Raw genomic sequence first — 23,379 nt, forward strand, 5'->3', positions numbered from 1 at the left:
AAACACGACGCAGCCTTTAATTTTTTCGTAAACTAGTGCCCTCTCAAGGATTGGAGGAGAACTTAGCTAAAATATATATTGTTTTACTGTAAGACCCTTTGAAAAAGGTGCTGCATCTCCCCCGTTCGACAGTAAATACTGAGCCATGAACGTGTAGTGCACAATTATCATGAGTATTGCTACTGCAGAACCAACAACCACAGCACACACTGCTCCACTAATACAGAGCAGAGGGAGTCTGTTCAGAGAGTATAAGAGCCTCCCTATCTCATTCTCTGCTCCACCAGCACAGGGCAGAGGGAGGCTGTTCAGAGAGTATAAGAGCCTCCCTATCTCATTCTCTGCTCCACCAACACAGAGCAGAAGGAGGCTGTTCAGAGAGTATAAGAGCCTCTGCTCCACGAGCACAGAGCAGAGGGAGGCTGTTCGGAGAGTATAAGAGCCTCCCTATCTCATTCTCTGCTCCACCAGCACAGAGGGAGGCTGTTCAGAGAGTATAACAGCCTCCCTATCTCATTCTCTGCTCCACCAGCACAGAGCAGAGGGAGGCTGTTCGGAGAGTATAAGAGCCTCCCTATCTCATTCTCTGCTCCACCAGCACAGAGGGAGGCTGTTCAGAGAGTATAACAGCCTCCCTATCTCATTCTCTGCTCCACCAGCACAGAGCAGAGGGAGGCTGTTCGGAGAGTATAAGAGCCTCCCTATCTCATTCTATGCTCCACCAGCACAGAGGGAGGCTGTTCAGAGAGTATAACAGCCTCCCTATCTCATTCTCTGCTCCACCAGCACAGAGCAGAGGGAGGCTGTTCAGAGAGTATAAGAGCCTCCCTATCTCATTCTCTGCTCCACCAGCACAGAGCAGAGGGAGGCTGTTCAGAGAGTATAAGAGCCTCTGCTCCACCAGCACAGAGCAGAGGGAGGCTGTTCAGGGAGTATAAGAGCCTCCCTATCTCATTCTCTGCTCCACCAGCACAGAGCAGAGGGAGGCTGTTCAGAGAGTATAAGAGCCTCCCTATCTCATTCTCTGCTCCACCAGCACAGAGCAGAGGGAGGCTGTTCAGAGAGTATAAGAGCCTCTGCTCCACCAGCACAGAGCAGAGGGAGGCTGTTCAGGGAGTATAAGAGCCTCCCTATCTCATTCTCTGCTCCACCAGCACAGAGCAGAGGGAGGCTGTTCAGAGAGTATAAGAGCCTCCCTATCTCATTCTCTGCTCCACCAGCACAGAGCAGAGGGAGGCTGTTCAGGGAGTATAAGAGCAGAGGGAGGCTGTTGGGAGAGTATAAGAGCCTGCCTTGCTCCCAGTCCAGTAACCCTCACAGCATCCAATGCTGTAAGGAAGGCAGGCGATATTAGAAATACAGGGGGTGCTTCTGGGAGTTTGAGTTCTTGGAATTTGGAAAAACAATTCACTCTTACTGATATATATATATATGATGCCGACACCTTTCATATAAATGTGACATCTAAGAAATGATGGGAATGCACATTAGGTAAAGATTGACTAATTATTTTGTCAGCTGTGTAGCTGAATTAATAGTTTGATAAACCACCTCATGAGATAAAAATAAAAATGCCATGACTTCAAACTGGCCTTTTCACTCTAGCATGCCACTACAGCAGAAGCCAAGACCTGCACAGAACAAGCACAGGGTCTTCATGAAGCAGTGTGTTGATGCAGGCCATACTCCTCTCTGCTGGCCGTTTCTAATTAAAAAAAAAAAAAAAAGAGCCTTCCACAGCAGCCCGGCTCATAACATCCTTCAATTCATTATCCTGTATATTTTAGTCGTCTGTATCGTGATATCATTTTTTTTTTTCGCAAGATGGTTGAGCTGAAGGCTTTGTCCTCGCTGCCATCCCAAATCATTCGCTGTCAGCTGCAGTCAGCATTTGAGCATTTTCAGATTATTCATCTGGTTCTTCTTCATCCTGATATCCTGGATCGAACAGACAGGATGGAACGATTCCATTATCGTAACCAGCTTCACTAGAACGAGGCTTTTTGAGCCGTGGAGAAGCAACGCAGCATTGTGAAGCAGCACATCTAGGGCAGCAGTGTGGAGTAGTGGTTAGGGCTCTGGACTCTTGACCGGAGGGTTGTGGGTTCAATCCCAGGTGGGGGACACCGCTGCTGTAACCTTGAGCAAGGTACTTTACCTAGATTGCTCCAGTAAAAACCAAACTGTATAAATGGGTAATTGTATGTAAAAAATAATGTGATATCTTGTAACAATTGCAAGTCGCCCTGGATAAGGGCGTCTGCTAAGAAATAAATAATAATGATAGATCTCACCAGCATTCCCATCTTCACCATCAGTTCAGTAACAGATGAAACTGTTTATTTTTCTTCTGACCAGACAAATGTACCAAGGTACTGTCACAAAGGATCCTAAGATAATACAATCACCACATTTCAAAGTGCTATGTTAAGATCCTGAGATACATTATCTTGCAGTCTCAACGTAAAGTTTCTGAGAGGTTGCGATCCTGAGATCATTTTACCTTCTGATCTCGTTCCCAACACATTTTTATTTCTGTCCCCAGCGCGTTGCTTTGAAGCATTAAATACCACCCCAATCCTATCACGCTGGAAAATAACGTTCAATGTACTTATAAAACAAAAGGAGATGAATTTATTTATTTAGTGTTGTCACATTCTAGATTCTTTCTGCTAAATTCCTCTTGCAGGTCCTCGCTGGGGGAGCGCATCCTGACAATGACATGATCAAAGTGTAAACGGGGTGGGAGCAGCGTCTGCGTCGAGCGTCTTCCATCGCTGGATATCAACCGAGCTTTCAAATGCAGCACCGGCACCTGGCAGAAAACAAACAAACAAACAAACAAACAAACATGCACTCGCACGTGCCTTCAGGGACAGCCTGGTACAAAAAACCCTGATTGTGTTTCTCAATGCTGTTCCTTCAAGAACTCCAAACCCTGCCCAAAACAAAGACTAACCGAACCGTTGCACGTCTTTAGAATTTTTAGAATGCTCTCAAAGCTGTGTTCCGATTTCTCATGGCACAGCCCACCATGCTTTCAAGAATCCTTGCAAAGATTGTGGTGAAGGAATGGAGCAATGACTCAAAACTTAATAGCACACCATTTGGCCCCTACTAAAGGGATCTGCTTTGGAGTCTAATTGCTTTTTGAATGCTCCCAATGTTTCAGATGTTACATCTTCACCTGTTAAGATACTCCATGCGTTTATAACTGTCTAACAACACAGAGCTTCCTAACCTCTGTTCAAACCCTTTGCAAGGATTCCTCGAAACACAGCAGGTCAGATGAACTCATAAAAGCTGCAAGCATGCCAGCAGCAACGGACACATCCGTGCGACACGGATCAGGAACTTCAGCACGTTGTGAAGCTCACAGCAGTACCTGGAACAAGAGTGTTACTCTTTCAAGCAGAACCACTGCTGTGGACGAATGACACCCCCCGGGCTGGTTATCGAGGTTCTGAAGGAGCACAGAGAGCAGGAAATGCAATACCTCAGATTCAACAAAACAAGTTTGCTAACCAAGCACTTAAAAAAAAAAAAAAAAAAAAAATCATTTGCCTACATTCTCACACTTACCTTATTTGTATTGTTTTCCCCAAACTTTATGTTCACTTTGATACCTCTTTACTGTCCAAATTCACTCCCTGTGCAGCAGGTACTGAGGAGACAGTATCGGTTTAAAAACTGGAGTAATGAACGCCCCAGTAAAAGTGTGGGGGGAGAAAATAATAATTCAGAAATGTCTTGTTTGAAAGTAGTTTCGCCAATGAGAGGTATGAAACGTTTTTTTGTTTTTTTTTTAAAAGCGCTGGTTATTACATCTTTCTAGGGTTTGAAGGTACAATATATGCTGCGGTATGCATACAGTATATAGCTGTGATAAAATATTTTTTAAAAAAGCAGAGAATCCCTGAATAATAATAAAAAGAATCTGTTTGCAGTACAAAAAAAAAAGAAAAAACCAAATAAATAAATAAATAAATATGCTTTTTTCTGATGGCAGCAGAGAAAGACATGAATGCGGAGTTTGAATACATTTCACTGGAACCCAAATCTTCCTATTAACTGGGACAAGCAAGCTCCGTTTGTGGCTCAAATAAAAGGAGGCTTGCCTGCCACAGCACTAATAGCTCTAGCCTCCAGTAACAGCATATACTGTAATACCCCTGTCTGCATTTCCAAGGGTTCAAGAACGTACCATTTCAAATGGAGTGAGGCAACTTTCAAGGCCAACTCCTAGCCCAGGCATTTAGCATTCAACACTTCAAAGTAAACAGTATAACAATAATAATAATAATAATAATAATAATAATATTAAAAGACACAGTCGTGTTTCTGGGTTTGTAGTCCGGAGTGTCTTCATCCCCTAAGGTTGTGTTTTGTGTGATCTTCTCCCCGCAGTAGAAAAGTCATTGCAAATGGCACATGGCACCAGGTAAACGAAAGGCAGTCAGTTTGGATTGTATTTACACAGGAGTTTAATTATTTTGTTATGTTGTGTGTGTGCGTGCGTGCGAGTGCGAGTGTGTGTGTTTGTAAAATGCTCGTTTTTTTTCACATTGCATACTTTTGTGTCCATTCTCTGGCTAGTCTGTTATATCTGAAATCAGAAAAAAAGAAAAAAAAGAAAAAAGGCAACACGTATTAGCAATTTTTTTGTATAGGAAACTATTTGCGGCTGTTCTTTTAAATTCAGATTCACCCGCAGAAGGACGAGCACGCAATTATTTTACCATTGATTTTTCTCCCCAATTTAGAATGCCCAATTCCCCTCACAGCTCAGGAGGACTGAAGGTCTGCGGGCGTCCTCCGATCCCACGACCGAGCCGAACGCCTCTTTACACCCAGGAGCTCGAGAGCGGAGGTCAGAGAGCTACCGGCCTCTGGAGGGCAAAAGGCCAGCACTGCAGGTGTCCACCCGAGCTCACCTGACCAGCAGAGTCCGCTACAGCGTGGTGTGGAGAAACAGTCCCTGCCGGTTTTGCCTCCCTAACCAGCAGGAGCGCCAGAGCCAACGCTCCCTCTGGAATCCCCAGCGAAGACCAGCCACTTCACACAGCCAGGGCGCGAGCCTGCGCTCCCCTGACTGCACGACTCACCCTGCACGCCACTCGGCCGTGCCTTTACCAGGTGAGCCACTGCAGGAACCCCATGACAAGGGACAATTTTGCTCTTGTGACAATTAACCAACTACTTGTAAAATTAAATTACAATGCATCACATTTCTAAAAATTGAGAGTAACGGATTGTAACGATATCATTCTTCTACTAATATTTCAATTTTCTGTGCAATGTCAGCTGGCATCCAGGGGCACAGCTTTATCGACCACTGCACTAAAGGGCAGAGGTTTGTGTTGTTTTAAGGTGAGACACTTACTTTTCCCTGTCAGCTTTGTAGGTGTGTGCGATCTCTGGGACCAGTGGATCATCCGGGTTGGGGTCACAAAGCAGCGAGCAGATGGACAATAGAACTGTGTGGCCGAGAGAAACAGACAAACATGAAGAGTTAAAGACGCTGCAGGGTTAGTGGATATCTCACTTGGCATCAATGTGAACATGCACTGCCACCCCTCACACACACACACACACACACCTTGTTGCTCACATAGCATACACTCCATTTTAACATCCTACTGCTGTCAATTAAATCTAAAACTAGAGACGAATGCACCCTGACCGGCAAAATAATTCTACCTTCTACCAAAGCCCATGTTGTCAGGGAGCGGGTATAGACCTGCACAGCGCTGAAGGTTTCATTGATTTGGGCCGCTGTAGCACGTCTGTTGCGTGTCACAGTTCTATGGGCTCGATCCATCAAGACCCGCTTGCCTCCAGAGTTGTGCTTTCTGCAAACATCACCATTCCAGGATCAACCAGGAGCCTGTCTCGATGGACACAATGCTCAATGCAGCCGCTGCGTTGAGGGACCAGCCCTTTGCACAGGTCCAAGGTAAGTACCCTGCTCCGTTTCAGGCGACTGGCGTTTCGTGGTCAGCGAGCGTGGCAAGGTGGCTGTTACAGAGGTGCAGCCTATCCGACAGAGCAGAGCTGCAGCAGCCGCGAGAATTCATGGGGATACATCGTGAAGTCATTTAGTAAACTATAGCGGCACACCAAGCAGTTCTCGAATGAAGAACACAGCTGGTATGAATACATACTCTCCCGACCTCATTGTCTTTTAACTAAGAAGTCCTTTGTTGAATGATCACTTGATCTTGTTATGCATCATGCAAATAGCCCCCGAGGACCACTGCAACCTGCACATTGTGATACGTATGGTTACAGACCTACTTACACCCTTAATCTGTTACAGCCCTTAGACCCTGTGTGCTTTTTATAAAGAAACCTAAAGCCACATCACTGGAAAAAGTGCCCCTTGAGCTCGAACCGTCTCATCTCGAGGGAGCCGTCGTTTGACCTTGCGACTCCAATCGAGGCTGGCTTGCTAACAGAAAATCAATAACAGGCTTGTCAACTAATTGTTGCATCTGGAGCAACAATCAATGAACGTAGTGAGGCAGACGCATTCACTCTAACTGAAGGCGGTCTTGTACTGCAGGGCAATTAAATAGCACACATATACACCCACAATTAAAAAAAAAATGAACACATACGCACACAATTCTATAAACACCCTGAAATCCACAGAAACAGCCCTGATGTAATCAGAGGCACTGTATACGTACATCCCCCCTTTCATTGTCCTCCCAGTGTTCTACAGGGAACATGGAAAGCACTTGAGACACCAACACAGCACTCAGCTTTGATCTGCTTCTCCATGACAACGAGCGCTCAGGCACACTGCCACCTACCTGTGGCTTGCCACTTGAAGCCAATGCACAGCTGCTTTGATTTTCATAAACAACATTTACTAAAAAACACACCGCCAAGCTTTTTTTAAGAACAGTGTCTATATTTATCTTGGTATTGAACATGTTTTGCTTGATACATAATTTATAATTTTTTTTTTGTTTTAACTAGCGTTGTTATTAGGAGTTTAAACAAAGCGTTACACATTCAGAAATGTGCCCTGCACGTCCAATACAGGCTTGCGTTTCCACAGTAGTAAGTGTACAGTGTAGGCCAGTGTGTTTCATATCCAATATGTGTTCAATATAAAAAAAATCAATGCTGTACACACAGTCTTACGCACAGATACACGCTGCAGTCATTTATAAAAAGTGATGGAGGTCTTCTTGTGACGCCTTTTCTCACGGTAACAAACATTCCTGATTCTGCAAATTCAAAAGTTAACATCTAAAAAGGCGTTTAATCCGACAGTAAATGAAACAGAAACCTTCACAGCTAACGGAAACTCTCCCAATACGAGCTTTGAGGTTTCAAGAGTCTTTCTTGGGAGGAAAAACCACAAGCCGTATTTTCTAAGCGTTTACTCCAGTCTTTAATTTTTTTGAATGACGAAAATTCTACATCTGAAATCTGAGAAGCAAAACAACCTGAAAGTGCTTCAGGAGCCCTTCAGTTACTCAGACCCTAGTTTTGTAAAAAATAAAACAGGAGTTAATTAAGACTGGAGTAAACAGTTTGAAAATATGCGCCCATGCTTGTTACACAACACACAACAGAGCAAGACATAGCTCACAGTTTCCATAGCAATGTCCCATAACTCAATACACACACAGATGAAATGTGAGAGGACGGCAAGACTGAGGGTGATTCATGGTACAAATATAGAATACCGTCATTGAAAGGCATAAACTAGACTCTAAGCAGTAAAATAAAAAATAAATAAAAATAGCCAACCAATTATTTTAAAGAGCTGGCTGCTATTTGTTAAATACAAAACATAAAAAGGTGAGAAAATACCATGTTTTTGGATTTCTCATGCGTTTTTAATTTAAAATGCAAAAACACAGCTTGTCATAGCGCACTCTGTGGCTTCAGGCACTGCATGCATTAACTATAGCCATTATGGTGTGTGTGTTTCAGTGCCATCGCTCTAGAAATCGCAAATTGTGACAAATATTCAAACAAATGCTTCTAGAAATGTATTTGGTTGCAAAAATGATGATGTTAGCATTCGTTCATAAAACAGGATCTACAAATGATCTACATACGCACACGAAGAAGATGCAAAAGGAAATCAATGCATAAATGACGTTGGTTGATCAGTAATTTGATGGGACACCATGTTTATTTTACTCCTGATAGATGTTTTTTTTTTTTTTTTTTCTGGAAACGTTTTCACTGTATACTTTTGGTTTGCCAGCTCGTTAGCCCTTCTTCAGTGTTCAGGGATGCAAATGCACCCCTGCATGTTTAAAATAAACAGATCTCACGACTCCTTGAAGATCACGGGGTACCCTTACACCCGATAACATGTTAAATCGATGACCAAGAACGTCCTTGTCCCACTCGGGACCCTACTTCGGAGTGCACATGGTCATTTTTTGGGGTGCATTTGCCCCCCCCATTCTGCCTTCCATGTGAACTAAATTTCTGTTGCCAACGAGGGGTTCATATTTTGTTCCAGCACTACAAATATGTGAGGGTATCCTTTAATTAAAAAAACGATTCCCCGATGCAGCCCCCACCGCGATGACGTTTTAAATTGGGGGGGGCGGGGGGGGGAGCTTACCTTTTGATACCGTGAGTGCTGGAGACCACTGCGACCTCAGGATATCGAGGCAGATGCTACCGTTGCTGTTTATATTGGGGTGGTAGATCTTCGTCGTGAACGCCACCTGAAACCAGGACACAAGATTACCACAGCGATCACCCCCTCAGAGCGCTCTCTGATAACCCTATAGAACTACCTGCTACCTCTGCAGACAAACACATTTCATTGAAGAAGTATCTATTAAGAACAGTGCAAATGAGAAACCGTTCTGAAGAACTCTATCCTGGTTCGGATGCTTTCTCAGGACCGGTAATCCCTTCTAGAGACAGCTGTTGATTTTCAGTTAAACATTCCCCCAGCTGGTCTTATTAAGGGGTAGCGTATTCTTTTTAATGTTTGTAAATATCAATACAAGCTATTAAAAAATATGTACAGCTAGTTTCACAGACCTTGTACTGATCTCGGATCACCTTATGCAATCTTATCATTGAAATACATTTTTTTTTTAAATCTGCGAATTCCTTAAAAGGTGCAGCAACTAAGATTTTAAAATCAATTTCCCTCCATGGGCTATCTGCACTCTTTCACAGTCTCCCTAAATTTAACAGGGGCGCCAATCAGTGTGGGCCGTGCAGAGGGATACACCTTCAAAGATTTATGTGCAGAAAATGAAGCCTAACCTCCTATTGATGAGGTCTAGAAATCAGAGCCCAAACAGGAACATTGATTTGAAACCCTGAGTCACTGCACCTTTGCCACAGTGAAGACAGAACGCTACCTGTCAGTACAACACACTCGCTCGCTCTCTTAAATGTAATGAGCTACAGAACGGACCCCAGTGACAGTTAAAGTCTAAATACAGCATTCTATGGTTATTGAGGAGTATCAGATTGTGGGGGCGTCCTGAAGTTATTCCACATACTGTAAACCAATTGACATCTAGGTCTTAAATACAGCTTGTTAAATTTTCATTAAACTGTTCAATTTCGTATTCTGTACTGTCATCAACTTCTTCATTCTATTTCTGAATTTACAGCCGAGGCAGGGGGTGTATGTTATTATTATTATTATTATTATTATTATTATTATTATTATTATTATTATTATTTATTTCTTAGCAGACACCCTTATCCAGAGTGACTTACAATTGTTACAAGATATCACATTATTTTTACATACAATTACATTATTTTTAACACATTATTTTTACATACAATTACCCATTTATACAGTTGGGTTTTTTACTGGAGCAATCTAGGTAAAGTACCTTGCTCAAGGGTACAGCAGCAGTGTCCCCCACCTGGGAATGGACCCACGACCCTCCAGTCAAGAGTCCAGAGCCCTAACCACTACTCCACACTGCTGCCCTACTGTAATTGACAAACTCCTTTCTTGTGTACCACCTCATTGAAACCCTCCCCTCAGCTGCAGGTCTCCTCTAAAAGCACACCCCAGGCTGGTCAGACCGCTGGCTATCCCAGGACGGCTGTGAAACAGATCCGTGTCATTACTGCGACTCCCCTGTACGACGGCTTACCTTTGGCGGTTTGAAAGGGTAATCTGTAGGAAAGTGAATAGTCAGAAAGAAAACCCCGCCTTGATAAGGACTGTCGTTCTAAAAGAAAAAAACAAAACAAAGAAACAAAACAAAAAAAAAAGCACAAGGGTAACGATTAGAAACAGCAAAGCAAAACATGACAGCTGCAAAAAAAAAAAAGGAAACAGCGATAGACGCACAGAGAGAGAGAGAGAGACAGAGAGAGAGAGAGAGAGAGAGAGAGAGAGAGAGAGAGAGAGAGAGAGAGAGAGAGAGAGAGGTAAAGTGCTGTTTCTACGTACCGGCCCCATGATTGTCGCCTGCCAGTGAAATACTGAAACACATTAAAAGAAGAGGAGATACATCAGTACATGTAAAAATATATGCAACATAAGAAACGTTTGCTCGACAGGAGGCCGTTTGGCCAGTCGAGGCTCGTTCCTTGTTAGCAACACCATTCGGGTGGGGGAAGTGTCTAAATTAACGGTCAGAATAATTTTTTTTTTTTGATTTGTTTACATGTTCAATGTGTTTTAAATCCTGCTGCGTCACCTGGCAGGCTGTTCCATGCACTTATAGAAGAGCATAAGAATAGAAAACAGCACCAGCGTGCCTGTAAACACTGCAGGCTGACAGCCATGCTAAAGAAGTTTAATCATCCAAACGGAGCGCCTGCAATTGTGACTTATATCTGGAATCTAAAAATACAAGTGTGACCCCCCACCCCCCAGCCTGGTAAAGCAGAAGTGAGCACTGTAAAGCAAATTCAGTGTTAAGCCTTTGTTGTTTTTATAAGGGATGACTGTTTCACTGGGCTGTGTATGCGTGGCGCTGCTTGATCACTATTCAGCGCCTTCATAAGGCTCGTGAAGCTGGTTTCTGTAAGGCACAAGCGTCAGACCGCTTTGTGCTTTAACTAGGCATCTTAAAACAACTTCTGAAAAGCCTTTCACCACTTGCGGCCACGTTTGTCTTTTTTCTCTTTCTATTTTAAATGAATTGCATGTGTGGCCTATGAAAAAAGTCATCGATTAAATTAGACAATCGCTCATTTTGATTTTTTTTTTTTTTTATGTTCAATTTCATTTGCACTGCAAATCAAAACACCACATGATGGGGGTGTTGTAATAAATGCGCATATCAAGGGGGGGGGGGGGGGGGGCCGAATGCGCTACAGTGTGGGAGCTGCAGGACAAGCTGCTACGCTCGCTGCACATAGGGTATGCCCTGGGCTTGCTGTCTAGATGACCAGCAGTGAGGTGGAGAGGAAGCAAGGAGTTTATACAGACAACACCAAGACAGCATGCAGCGGCTTTGCTAATACAGCACAGATGCAGCCACAGGGTTTGCATCGCCCTACAGAACTAACTCATCCTGCTTCATAAAGTCGAATGAAACCTGTTGAATAATGTTAACATATTGAATTAGGACACCTCCTCTTTGATTCAAATCCATTTTGAACTCATACTTACAATCATCCCCCACTGGCCCTGCTGAGCACTGTGCTGGAGGGTCTCTCTGAAGATCTGTCAATTCCTGCCAACACAAAAGACACCCAGTTATTGTGAATCATGATTGCTGCAGCGCCACAGGTTATGCAGGCAGCTATAACCCCTTATAAAAGTTAACCAGTCAAAGCACCGCAGACGTGTAATAACACATCCTAGTGGATGCTTGGTGCACCACATTTGTTCTACAAGGTATCTCATACATCTGCTAGTAGCTTCTGCAAGAGTGGTTGTAATGCAAGCATACTTACTCCTTGTAAATAAGGTCCAAATGCATAAATTGCATGTGCGCACCGAAATTAAAAAAACACTCTCTGGATTATACAAGGATCTGGATTCAATCACAACGACGGCGGCAACACAGGCTTTATAAATAAAGTAAACCTTTATTTATAAATCCTGTGTCTGTTTGGTCAGGCTGCGGCTCGAAACATTCTCTACAGATCCTGCTGTGGAACTCGTTCCCCCCTCCGACGCTGTTTTCTAGCACGATAATCTGAGAAAAGCGTTTGTGACGTGGAAGCTGTTTCTGATTTTCACGTTATGCATTAGCAGCAGTCCCTTTAAAAAAAAAAAAAAAAAAATCATCCTTATAACTTATTTTTTCGTAGAAAATAGAATCCGTTGCCATATTTCGCTACCTGTCTGAAAAAAAAGAGGCACAGTTACATTTCCAAGTTACTGAAATGTAATCAGATTACAGCAACGCGTTACTCCCCAACAATTCACACAGACGAGCCTTTTATTGCGGCTGTCCATTTTGTTCCTCGCGTTTGTGGACCGCAGAGGCTGGTGACACGCAGACAGTGCTGCGATTAAGACAGCATCCTGTCCGCAGTCGCTGTTCGGCGTCTCGGTTTGCAATGCAGGTGTTGTGTTGCAACAGTACACGCTGTGCTAGAGCGGCAGAGGAATCTTAAATCGTATTCCGAAAACAACTCTTATTATAGAGCAACCCGACTGAATTACCCCATTAGCGACATAAATAATAAAGCAGATCGGATCCAACACCCCTATATGATGCACTACACGTCACGAAATTAGGGCTTAACCGCTCGCCGTTTTCGGTGCAATGTTTTTTACACTAGTAGTGGTGGCTATGACAAGATAAGGCCAGATAGACACAGAAAATGTGCTCTTATTTCAACCCCCCCATTCTTAAACTACCCAATACCGCAGCTGGTTTGGGGGGGGGGCGCTTGATGCACTTTGTTAATTTTGTTAAAAATACCCTCCCTGCCCCCCCCCCCCCCCCCCGCGCCCCGATTGCCGCTCCTTATTTGGGCACATTGACATTGGGGTTCAGTATTTGGCAGTGTGGTCCCAGCTGTCTGTCTCCGCGCTTGCGCAGTAGGCCTCTCCACTCACGCACAAGCCGGGGGAGGAGGGGGGGACACTATTTAGCAGCCTCCCACTCTGTCAAATTGAAAAAAAAACCTCAATTTCACACACACACAAAACAACACACGCCCGCATTTCAGTGCCCGTTCGCGGAGATGTTTTTTATCGAATAAAAACACCCAGAAGACAGAAAGGAAAAAACGTCAAAAAATACACTCACCTTTTGGATCCTTTTCAGAGCCATTATTGGTTTATTTTCAATATTTTTTTTTTTTAAACGAAGGTAATATTAAATAACAGTGCTATTGAATCGCTGTTCGGTTTGATTCGCTTGCTTCCCGATATTATTATTGTTGTTTTTTTTTTATCAGATTCAACTCTGCGGTTCCAGTCCGGACCCCTTCTCTCCTCTGACAGGATCCCACCGTCCTGCGCATGACGCCACAGCCGCCGTGCTCCCGCGAGAGCCGGGAGGGACGCGCCAGCGCGGGGTTCCCTGGGAATTGTAGTTTTCAAAATCGTTTCTTCCACGGACGCGATCATTTTGCAGATAGCATACAGTTTTTAAAGCGACACGCGTGGGTGACCTAACCAGAAGCGCGCCCCTAGTGATTCCTATGCTGTTCTGGCATAGGAATCAATGTGGTGGTGATAGAGAAGGGTAACACAGCGGTTATATTAAACCGGTATTGACACAGTACAACAGTACAGCACTGTATTTGGAAAATTCACAGTTTTAGTGTAGGTATGCTTTATAACGCAAGGGGGCAGTGTTGTACAGCACACAGCAAGACAACACGCACGCACACACTTAAAGGACCGTGCAAGACACACAGTATACTGCATTATTATTATTATTATTATTATTATTATTATTATTATTATTATTATTATTATTAATAATAAATAAATAAATAAAACAAAATAAATAAAATGCATATTAAAACAGGCCATCCCAATCTACAGAAAGGCCTCCGCATGATGTGTTTGAAGCTTTCATTTAAATGCATTTATGGACTCAGCTGTGCGGATTTCAATTGGAAGATTGTTCTATAATCCAGGTGCATGACGACTAAAGGCTCTTCCGCCGCAAGAGCTGCGTTTTCTCATTGCAGGCATCAGCAATATCAGTTGTAGCAAAATGCGCGAGTGTGTGTGGAGCTGCTATGGTCTCGATGCCCACGTCAGTTAGATCTTCACTAGATAAGATCATTCTTTATTGTAACAATCGTGTCAGTGAAGCAATCAGCAAAGTTATCACGATCCAATACGACCTGCATCACATGTTGGTGTTATAAGCTGATGAAAAGTTTGGCATAGTACTCTAGGGTTTCCCTGTCGCTCAGTTATAATAGAAGAATTAGACCAGGCAGAATTGAGGGCTGATCTGTAATCAACACGGTGTTTTGTTTTCTCCACATTTCTTTGTGAACAGCCAGACCCGATCGCTTCCACTGGCGCTCCACCAGTTGTTTTTAGAGCCCTAAGCTCATCACTGGACCAAGGCGCAGAACGGAGATTTAAATCATTCTGGTCTTAAGTGGAGCGGTATGGTTAATTGTGTTTGTCCAGGTGTCACAGCATCGTCAACATTACGCGGTACTGCATTTACTAATGGTGAAGAGGCAAGGCTAAAAGACTCTTTGTACGGTGAGTCGTTTCCTTAGTTTGTTTAGGATGATCGAAAGAAGGAAAATTCATTTTTTGCAGTAATTAAGAAATTATCAGATATAGTCAGATCTTGTAACACGTCTACACTGTCTGTCGTGAAATTGATTTCTTTCAGTATTTCCAGATACAAATAGTCACAAAATGTTTGTTTTTTTTACATTTCCCTCGCTATTCTATCGTTTTTGTTTCCCTTATCATTTTATTCCGATATTAAGCTTGTATCACTTTCTCTAGATCTGTCTTTACTTTCAGCTCGTCTGTTGAATCCTAAGTGTCTGAACAGTCGTCCTCATACCACAAGAGGGCAGTGTTTTACACACACACATCCAGTACGGGCTTGTCTGTAGAGAATCTGTATGCTTCCTCACAGAGGAGTGTAGTAAAGCATGGTAAATCGCAGAGGAGTGTAGTAAAGCATGGTAAATCGCAGAGGAGTGCAGTAAAGCGTGGTAAATCGCAGAGGAGTGCAGTAAAGCGTGGTAAATCGCAGAGGAGTGTAGTAAAGCATGGTAAATCGCAGAGGAGTGTAGTAAAGCATGGTAAATCGCAGAGGAGTGCAGTAAAGCGTGGTAAATCGCAGAGGAGTGTAGTAAAGTGTGGTAAATCGCAGAGGAGTGTAGTAAAGTATGGTAATTTGATACATTTCTTTGTAAAGCACTAGGGTAAACTTTTTAAAGGGGATATTGGTGTGTAATGGATGTTAAAAAGCATATCTTTTTCATTTCGAGGTAGGTAATGATAACATTTTGTTAATAAATGATCTGATTTGTATTTTTAAATGTGGTGTTTTTATTTATTTATTTATTTTTATCTCTTTATAAAACATGCTTTAAAACTCAATGTTGTGCACACGAAATTGTCCCCACCCCCTTCCTGTCAGTGGCCAACCAGCTGCTTCCCCTAATGACTGACATGCTTTTCAGCCAGTAAGACGCTTTGACCCCAAAGACACTGCTGAAGTGAAATGACCCAGGAAGGTCAAGTGTAACAGATACACCTGACTCATTGCATCTCGTTAGCAGCAACAATTAACTAAGCCAGCCCGCCACCACACCGTCATCAGCAGGGAAGCTCTCTGAAGCCGAGGGAACACGGAGACACTCTGTGGTTTGGAACTTGGTTTCAGGAGACTAGGTTTCAGGTCACTGCACGGCACACCAGGGGAGACTTGGGGGTTTGATACAGCAACCTCAAACTGGGTCTCCTGGAACCAGGTTTCAAGCCATCAAAAAAAGTTTTTCTTTCCCTCAGCGTTACCTTTAGTCCCTGCAAAAAAAAAAAAAAAGCCCTCGCGGAGAACTAACTAGAAGCATCTTGTAATGGGCTTTAGCAGATATTGCTGTGAACCTTGCAAAGCTCAAACTTTTTTTAAAAAAAGAAAACCTTTCATTTTGCACACCCTGTCCTGTCTATCTGAACTTTTTGCCAGTGTGTCACCAAGCATTTACAGAAATAATCTGTTCCTGGAAAATAGGGGCAGTGCCTTGCACAATATACTGCAGAATATACTGACTCACCAGGGAGGAAATGAACAAGAAGTCAATTAGGATTGTGGATATCCTACTGGTGCTGCTTTCTGTTTGACTGTGAAGATGACGCTTTCAAAAATAAAATGTTTTGCTACAGACGAGACCTTTGCACTTTCTGAAGAAACAGGCCAGGTGGACAGCACTGGCACAGCTAGCAATGCAATGATAACGGACCCTATTCACAACACTCAATCCTATAGGCTAGCTGGGCACCGTGACTCTTAAACAGTGCTTTAAAAAAACAGATTGAACTGCGAACATGTGCTCATCAATCAAAACAGCTCTTCTTATACAGCTAACTCCAGCAAATCCTCCCTAATCTGCTTTGCCATCGCTTCGTAGATACCACATGCTCCAGTAATCAAAGACACGCACATTATAGTTATCTCTGTTGTTGTTTTTTTTAATTATTATTGGTAATTATTTTAAGCTGGTAATGAACACAGTGTAGCGCCGGCTCCTTGCAGATATCTCACGGCTGCACTGATGTTGCTACCCAGCATGCACTACAAAGAGGTCGTGTGAGTATTACAGGGACATTGAGTCGTTGGAAAAGCCTTGGACTTTCAGGTAGGTTTCTCTGGCTCTGCCTTATAAAAGTCTCCCCTAGTAAAAGCACAGCAAAGTATAATAGAGCACAGTGGAAGCCTGGTGAAGCGCAGTTGAGCATAAAGCCCTGCTCTGTCACCTCTGCTGTGCACTGCTCTCTGGGTCTTTCGGTGTCATTGCTGTGCTTGTCTGGAGACAGAAACGGGAAGACGTTCCGCTCAGTGTTTTGCTGTCTTAACATTTTCCAGTTTCCACAGCACTCCCAGTTGATGTTGAAAATGTTTTTTGTTCCTCTTTTAATGACGCGGCTGTGTCCCGCTCACACAGCCCAATGGAGGTTATTAAATGACAGGGCGGCTGTTCTCATGATCTGAATACTGTCGGCTAAAAACACCAAAGTGTGGAGTTTTGTGGTATGGTAAAGCATAGGGAAGCATTGTAAAGCACAGAGAGGTCTGGTAAAGCATAGGGAAGCATTGTAAAGCACAGAGAGGTCTGGTAAAGCATAGGGAAGCATTGTAAAGCACAGAGAGGTCTGGTAAAGCATAGGGAAGCATTGTAAAGCACAGAGAGGTCTGGTAAAGCATAGGGAAGCATTGTAAAGCACAGAGAGGTCTGGTAAAGCATAGGGAAGCATTGTAAAGCACAGAGAGGTCTGGTAAAGCATAGGGAAGCATTGTAAAGCACAGAGAGGTCTGGTAAAGCATAGGGAAGCATTGTAAAGCACAGAGAGGTCTGGTAAAGCATAGGGAAGCATTGTAAAGCACAGAGAGGTCTGGTAAAGCATAGGGAAGCATTGTAAAGCACCGAGAGGTCTGGTAAAGCATAGGGAAGCATTGTAAAGCACCGAGAGGTCTGGTAAAGCATAGGGAAGCATTGTAAAGCACAGAGAGGTCTGGTAAAGCATAGGGAAGCATTGTAAAGCACAGAGAGGTCTGGTAAAGCATAGGGAAGCATTGTAAAGCACAGAGAGGTATGGTAAAGCATAGGGAAGCATTGTAAAGCACAAAGAGGTCTGGTAAAGCATAGGGAAGCATTGTAAAGCACAGAGAGGTCTGGTAAAGCATAGGGAAGCATTGTAAAGCACAGAGAGGTGTGGTAAAGCACAGCAAAGTGTAATAAAAGGTCGCTAACCATGGGTTTAAAATTATTTTCTTTATGATTATTAGAAAATGGGTTTTCTTGTTCCTCTTTAGGGTACTTCCTGTGCTGTAGGTCTGATCCACTGCAGTGGTCCGAGCTGCAATCAAACCAAGGGACCTACAGCACAGGAAGGAAGGGATCAGGGTCCAGCAGTATATGGATAGTTCAGCAGAAGCAATTGAGTAAATTAACTGGAGGTCAATTCAATTGATCTGGACAGAGGCAGATCTAAATACAGTCAAATACATGCTGTAAGTGAGTGAAATAGAACAGGACCAACACACGGATGAATAAAAGGCCAACGCTTGAATAAGGTATAATTACTCCACGAGACGGCGAGGTACCAAAGGGTTAACCTGCCAGGAACTAAAGATCAAAAGAGAACGGGGGGAAAGCTCAGCGAGCGAGTGCAAGAATTTAATGAGGCTAATTAACATTTATTAAACCTGACCTCTTGCTTGCCAAGCAGATGTCTAATCGAAGAGGCTAAAAACAAAATCCATTAGGCGACTGGCCAATTTCTCCTCTTTTCATGTCTCTTTCTTCTTCTTTTTTTTTTTTTTTTTTTTTTAGGTTCCTATTATCACTGAATTGATAAAAGCCTGCAGAGAGTTGAGCTCTGTGTTCTAGAGCCCCGGCTAGCAGAGCCATCAGCAGAGCACAGCAGTGCCAGCCATGGAAACGCAATGCATTGAGAGCAGATACTGCACAGTGCAGCGGACCTGATACAGCAGCACACTGTCTGTCTGCTGTTGATGGGGGACCATGATACTAGATTACATACCACTGGTTCCCAATGTGGTACCGTTAAGCTGAACCCAGAGCCTGCCCTGGACTGGAGGGAGCACCCTTTCTCTTAGGGAAGTGAGGGAGGGAGCAGTTCAGTCTCCATGCCTCAAGCCTGCCCTGGACTGGAGGGAGCCCCCTTTCTCTTAGGGGGGTGAGGGAGGGAGGGAGCAGTTCAGACTCCATGCCTCAAGCCTGCCCTGGACTGGAGGGAGCACCGTTTCTCTCAGGGGGGTGAGGGAGGGAGGTAGCAGTTCAGTCTCTATGCCTGCTAAATAAACAAATAATAATATTCAGAAATCCAGGGAGAATGCTCTAACAAGTGCTGTCATGGCCTGAACTCATCGGTGGGTCTGCCTTTGAGAACTCATTGCCTTTCAGTGCTGTGATGGGGGCTGTAGAGCGATGGTAGAGTCTGTCTGCCTGTCCGTCCGTAAGCTAGGCTATGTACAGCACAGGGAGGCAATGGCCCTGTCCACACTATGCCTTTAAACCACCTCAGGAGGTCGTCTCGAGTCCGGTTCTAATTAGATCGCATCAGGTAGTGCGGTTTATCACAAGTGTGGACGCTGTAATACCGAACTACAGGTTTTGGGTATCCTCCAATATCCCAAAATGCTTTGTGGTATGTTTGGCGAAATACTCAGAGCAGGCGCCCGAAGGAGTTGCTATCAGTGTACACTCCGCACTAGGTATTCATTTTCATGCTTCAAAAAATCTGTCAGGACATCTCTGTTAAACTAGTGAGGAAAATAACAAAAACACAGCGTTAAATTAGGCGACTGCAAAAATGAAATGCGAGTTAAAAGTAGGATCGGGGATGAACAAATTACGTAATTTGTCAGCTCTGTTTGAAATAAAATTAAGAGGACCAGAATTAGGCTCAGGCAAGATATGAAGGTAAAAACAAAGATTGTTTTGTAATTAACAGCTTTTTCTGAGTTTAATTATAAAACAGAATCGGCTCAATTTGTTTAAAGGGACTTCACCTGATTAAAAATAAAACCTGAAAACTTCAAGCCCTACTTGTGTGTGTGTCAGTGTGTCAGTGTGTGCGTGTGTGTGCGTCTGTGTGTGTCAGTGTGTGCGTGAGTGTGTGTCTGTGTGTGTCTGTGTGTGTGTGTGCGTGTGTCAGTGTGTGCGTGTGTGTGTGTCTGTGTGTGTCTGTGTGTGTGTGTGCGTGTGTCAGTGTGTGTGTGTGTCTGTGTGTGTGTGTGTGCGTGTGTGTGTGTCTGTGTGTGTCTGTGTGTGTGTGTGCGTGTGTCAGTGTGTGCGTGTGTGTGTGTCAGTGTGTGTGTGTGTGTGTGTCAGTGTGTCTGTGTGTGTCTGTGTGTGTGTGTGCGTGTGTCAGTGTGTGCGTGTGTGTGTGTCTGTGTGTGTGTGTGCGTGTGTCAGTGTGTGCGTGTGTGTGTCTGTGTGTGTCAGTGTGTGCGTGTGTGTGTGTGTGTCTGTGTGTGTGTGTGTGTGTGCGTGTGTCAGTGTGTGCGTGTGTGTGTGTCTGTGTGTGTCAGTGTGTGCGTGTGTGTGTGTCTGTGTGTGTCTGTGTGTCAGTGTGTGCGTGTGTGTGTGTCAGTGTGTGTGTGTGTGTGTGCGTGTGTCAGTGTGTGTGTGTGTGTGTGCGTTCGGATTTACTTTTTCCACAATACTTGTAATATTTAATTTATGCAATATGGACCTCTGTTGATATGGGGCATAACACATCATTTTAAAATAAAATCCAGTGCATGGTGGGATACTGTCGTATTCATTTCCACGGTTCGTTGCGCTGCTGGGAATTGTAGCTGAACTATTCTAATGGTGTGTGGACGCAATAAGCCTGACTAAACCTGAAACGGTACTGCAGTGTGGACGCTTGGAGCTGGATTAATTAGAGCGGTTTCGAGTACGGTTCTCGAGATCGGTTATGCAGTGTGGACAGGGCCAATGACAGCACTGGCGTCAGATCCCAACACTTCGTGTTTCCAGCTGTATTTATTAGCGTCTCAGAATAAAGCCTCTCATCTCAGGGGTACTGGAATACTTTACCACGTGTATTCGTGTCAAACGTGGCTTCTGAGAACACAAACACTGCCATTCAAGCAAATATATTCTTGACACGTTTCAAACTGGTTCCCACCGCATGCCCCGAACCCTTAATAAGAAATAAATAAGCTGCCCTAAATGCTGGTCATGCTACCTGATTGATAGAATGGTTTTGATGCGGGTTCTTTTTGTAAACTTGTTCGATACCGAAATAAGTATAAAGAGAGTACCGTTCACAACACACCTGTGCGCAGATATTCCCAGCATTCTCAGAAAAGTACTGACCGTAGTTTTTTTTTTTTTTTGGGGGGGGGGGGGGGTTTGTTTTTTTTTAATAGTCACGAACCATACATATTACATCGCCTTCAGTCACTGTGTGTATAACTGTACCACGTGACTTGCCCTATCTATGCTACATTTAATAATGCATATGCTTCTTAACAATCTAGGTCGGGCAACTTTCCGTACACTATAGGGTTAAAAGTTTCATCATTCTTTAAAAAAAAAAAAAAAAACCCAAAATAAACTATTACTATAAATAAAATCTAGAGTGAGCTGTACACATTAATAGGCATGCAGAATGCCAGTCAGTCTGTCTGTCGGACGCCCACAGACTACAGTAAATGCGCAGTCCAAGTAACGGGGCAGTACAGTGGTGTATAATTTGAACACAAATGCCATTTTGGTGTGCGTGTGTTTAGAAATGGGTCCTGAATTAGCACGCTGCTCACATTTGGTCAACCCCTTGCTGAAATGCAGGGTACCGAGGACTCCCTCTCGCCTCCCAGGCTAGGGGCTGTCGACTCGACCCCAGCCCCCACCGAGGGGCTAATTGCCGAGACCCTGGCAGGCTGCCCCGTCCCTCGGCCATTCGGCGCCTGAATCGACCTTGTGTGTGTGTTTCGCTAATTGAATTGCCTAATGAGTTCCCAGGGGCCGCCTCTTCCGAGTTAATTAAAGCTCCCGTGTTGAGCAAGCTTCAATAAAATGTTAAAAAAAGAGGGAAAAAGGGGGGCGAAACAAATATTAAAACACTTTCTGACCGGTTGTGTGTTTGGGGAGCCGGCGTCTGGAGCGAACCGGCTGTTCGCGTTCTTGCGGTTTGCTTTTTAAAAAAAATTCCAGCGCGCTTGCGTCTGTGTTAGTTTTTAATAAAGTCATAAATACAGATTTGTTACGAATTCTCTTTTATATTAATAATGAGGGGGAAAAATAGTCCTAAGTCCACAGTGACAGAAACACGTGAAGACGTGTTTTTCTTTTTCTCTTCAGAGACCTCTAATAATGAAAACGTTCGTCGTATTAAAGTTTCGTTTAGTATTCCTATATTTAGCACGATCCGGTGTTCAATAGCTACGGCCAGGATAAGAATGTCTGTACCAAGTTTCATTACAGTTAGATGAGCAATTCATTCCACTGTATATGCTGTCTATCTAAGTACATGTACAGCAATGCCTGCACTATAACTCCGTCCAATCTGCACAGTTGGTCAGGCAATGGACCTGAATGGCTTTGCTTTGCTCTCCTTTAACTAAACAAAACAAATAAAAACAGCCCGGGCTTGTTGCCTGGTATACAAAGCGAGTCCCCTCTGAACAGCAGTAAATTAGCCCTGAATCAGTCACTCGCCCTGCCTTGCTGAAGATCCCTCCTGTACCCCTCCCTCCCTCTTCCATCTCCATTAAGTCTGTGTCCTTTTCTCAGGATACGAAGCCACACTCTCTCTCTCTCTCTCTCTCCGTCTCAAGTGCTCGGGCTCCTGTCTGAAAAGCACGGCCCTTGCTTGGCTGAGTGTGCTTTCAGTTTCCTTTGCTTTCACTCCCGTTAATTGGGTTATTAGACTCAAAGGTCTGGCCCCTGTACAGCAAACCCTCAAAACGGGGAATTTTTTTAAATGCAGGTTTAAAAAAAAAAAAAAAAAATCTGTTATATCTTATTTTAATATTCCGTTGTTTCTGCTTCAATCAGAACACGCTTTCCAGCAATAAATTAATAAATAAACACTTTAAATAATTTCTGACACTTATAACCAAATAACATTTTACACACCTACAGGTGCATTATAAATACCATATGGGAGATCCTGAAATTGAAGAAGGAATCTATGAAAAAGACCTAGGAGTTTATGTTGACTCGGAAATGTCTTCATCTAGACAATGTGGGGAAGCTATAAAAAAAGGCCAACAAGATGCTCGGATATATTGTGAGAAGTGTTGAATTTAAATCAAGGGAAGTAATATTAAAACTTCACAATGCATTAGTAAGACCTCACCTAGAATATGGTGTTCAATTCTGGTCACCTCGTTACAAAAAGGATATTGCTGCTCTAGAAAGAGTGCAAAGAAGAGCAACCAGAATTATCCTGGGTTTTAAAAGGCATGTCGTATGCAGACAGGCTAAAAGAATTGAATCTATTCAGTCTTGAACAAAGAAGACTACACGGCGATCTGATTCAAACATTCAAAATCCTAAAAGGTATTGACAATGTCGACCCAGGGGACTTTTTCGACCTGAAAAAAGAAACAAGGACCAGGGGTCACAAATGGAGATTAGATAAAGGGGCATTCAGAACAGAAAATAGGAGGCACTTTTTTACACAGAGAATTGTGAGGGTCTGGAACCAACTCCCCAGTAATGTTGTTGAAGCTGACACCCTGGGATCCTTCAAGAAGCTTCTTGATGAGATTCTGGGATCAATAAGCTACT

At 43.6% G+C, this 23,379-nt stretch overlaps 1 protein-coding gene across 1 annotated transcript; it reads right to left on the reverse strand.

Moving 5' to 3' along the window:
- Nucleotides 1-2,611: 2,611 nt before the first annotated feature.
- On the reverse strand, nucleotides 2,612-13,448 carry LOC117397941 (ubiquitin-conjugating enzyme E2 D4). The gene is made up of 7 exons (XM_034916828.2): nucleotides 13,194-13,448; nucleotides 11,597-11,660; nucleotides 10,427-10,458; nucleotides 10,125-10,202; nucleotides 8,606-8,711; nucleotides 5,384-5,477; nucleotides 2,612-4,606 (listed from the first exon to the last, which is right to left on the reverse strand). The coding sequence occupies exons 1-7, from the start codon at nucleotides 13,215-13,217 to the stop codon at nucleotides 4,561-4,563; spliced, it is 444 nt and encodes a 147-aa protein (XP_034772719.1). The 5' UTR covers nucleotides 13,218-13,448; the 3' UTR covers nucleotides 2,612-4,560.
- Between the last annotated feature and the right edge of the window lie 9,931 nt (nucleotides 13,449-23,379).

Source organism: Acipenser ruthenus, chromosome 37 (assembly GCF_902713425.1).
Source record: "Acipenser ruthenus chromosome 37, fAciRut3.2 maternal haplotype, whole genome shotgun sequence".
Classification (NCBI taxonomy): domain Eukaryota; kingdom Metazoa; phylum Chordata; class Actinopteri; order Acipenseriformes; family Acipenseridae; genus Acipenser; species Acipenser ruthenus.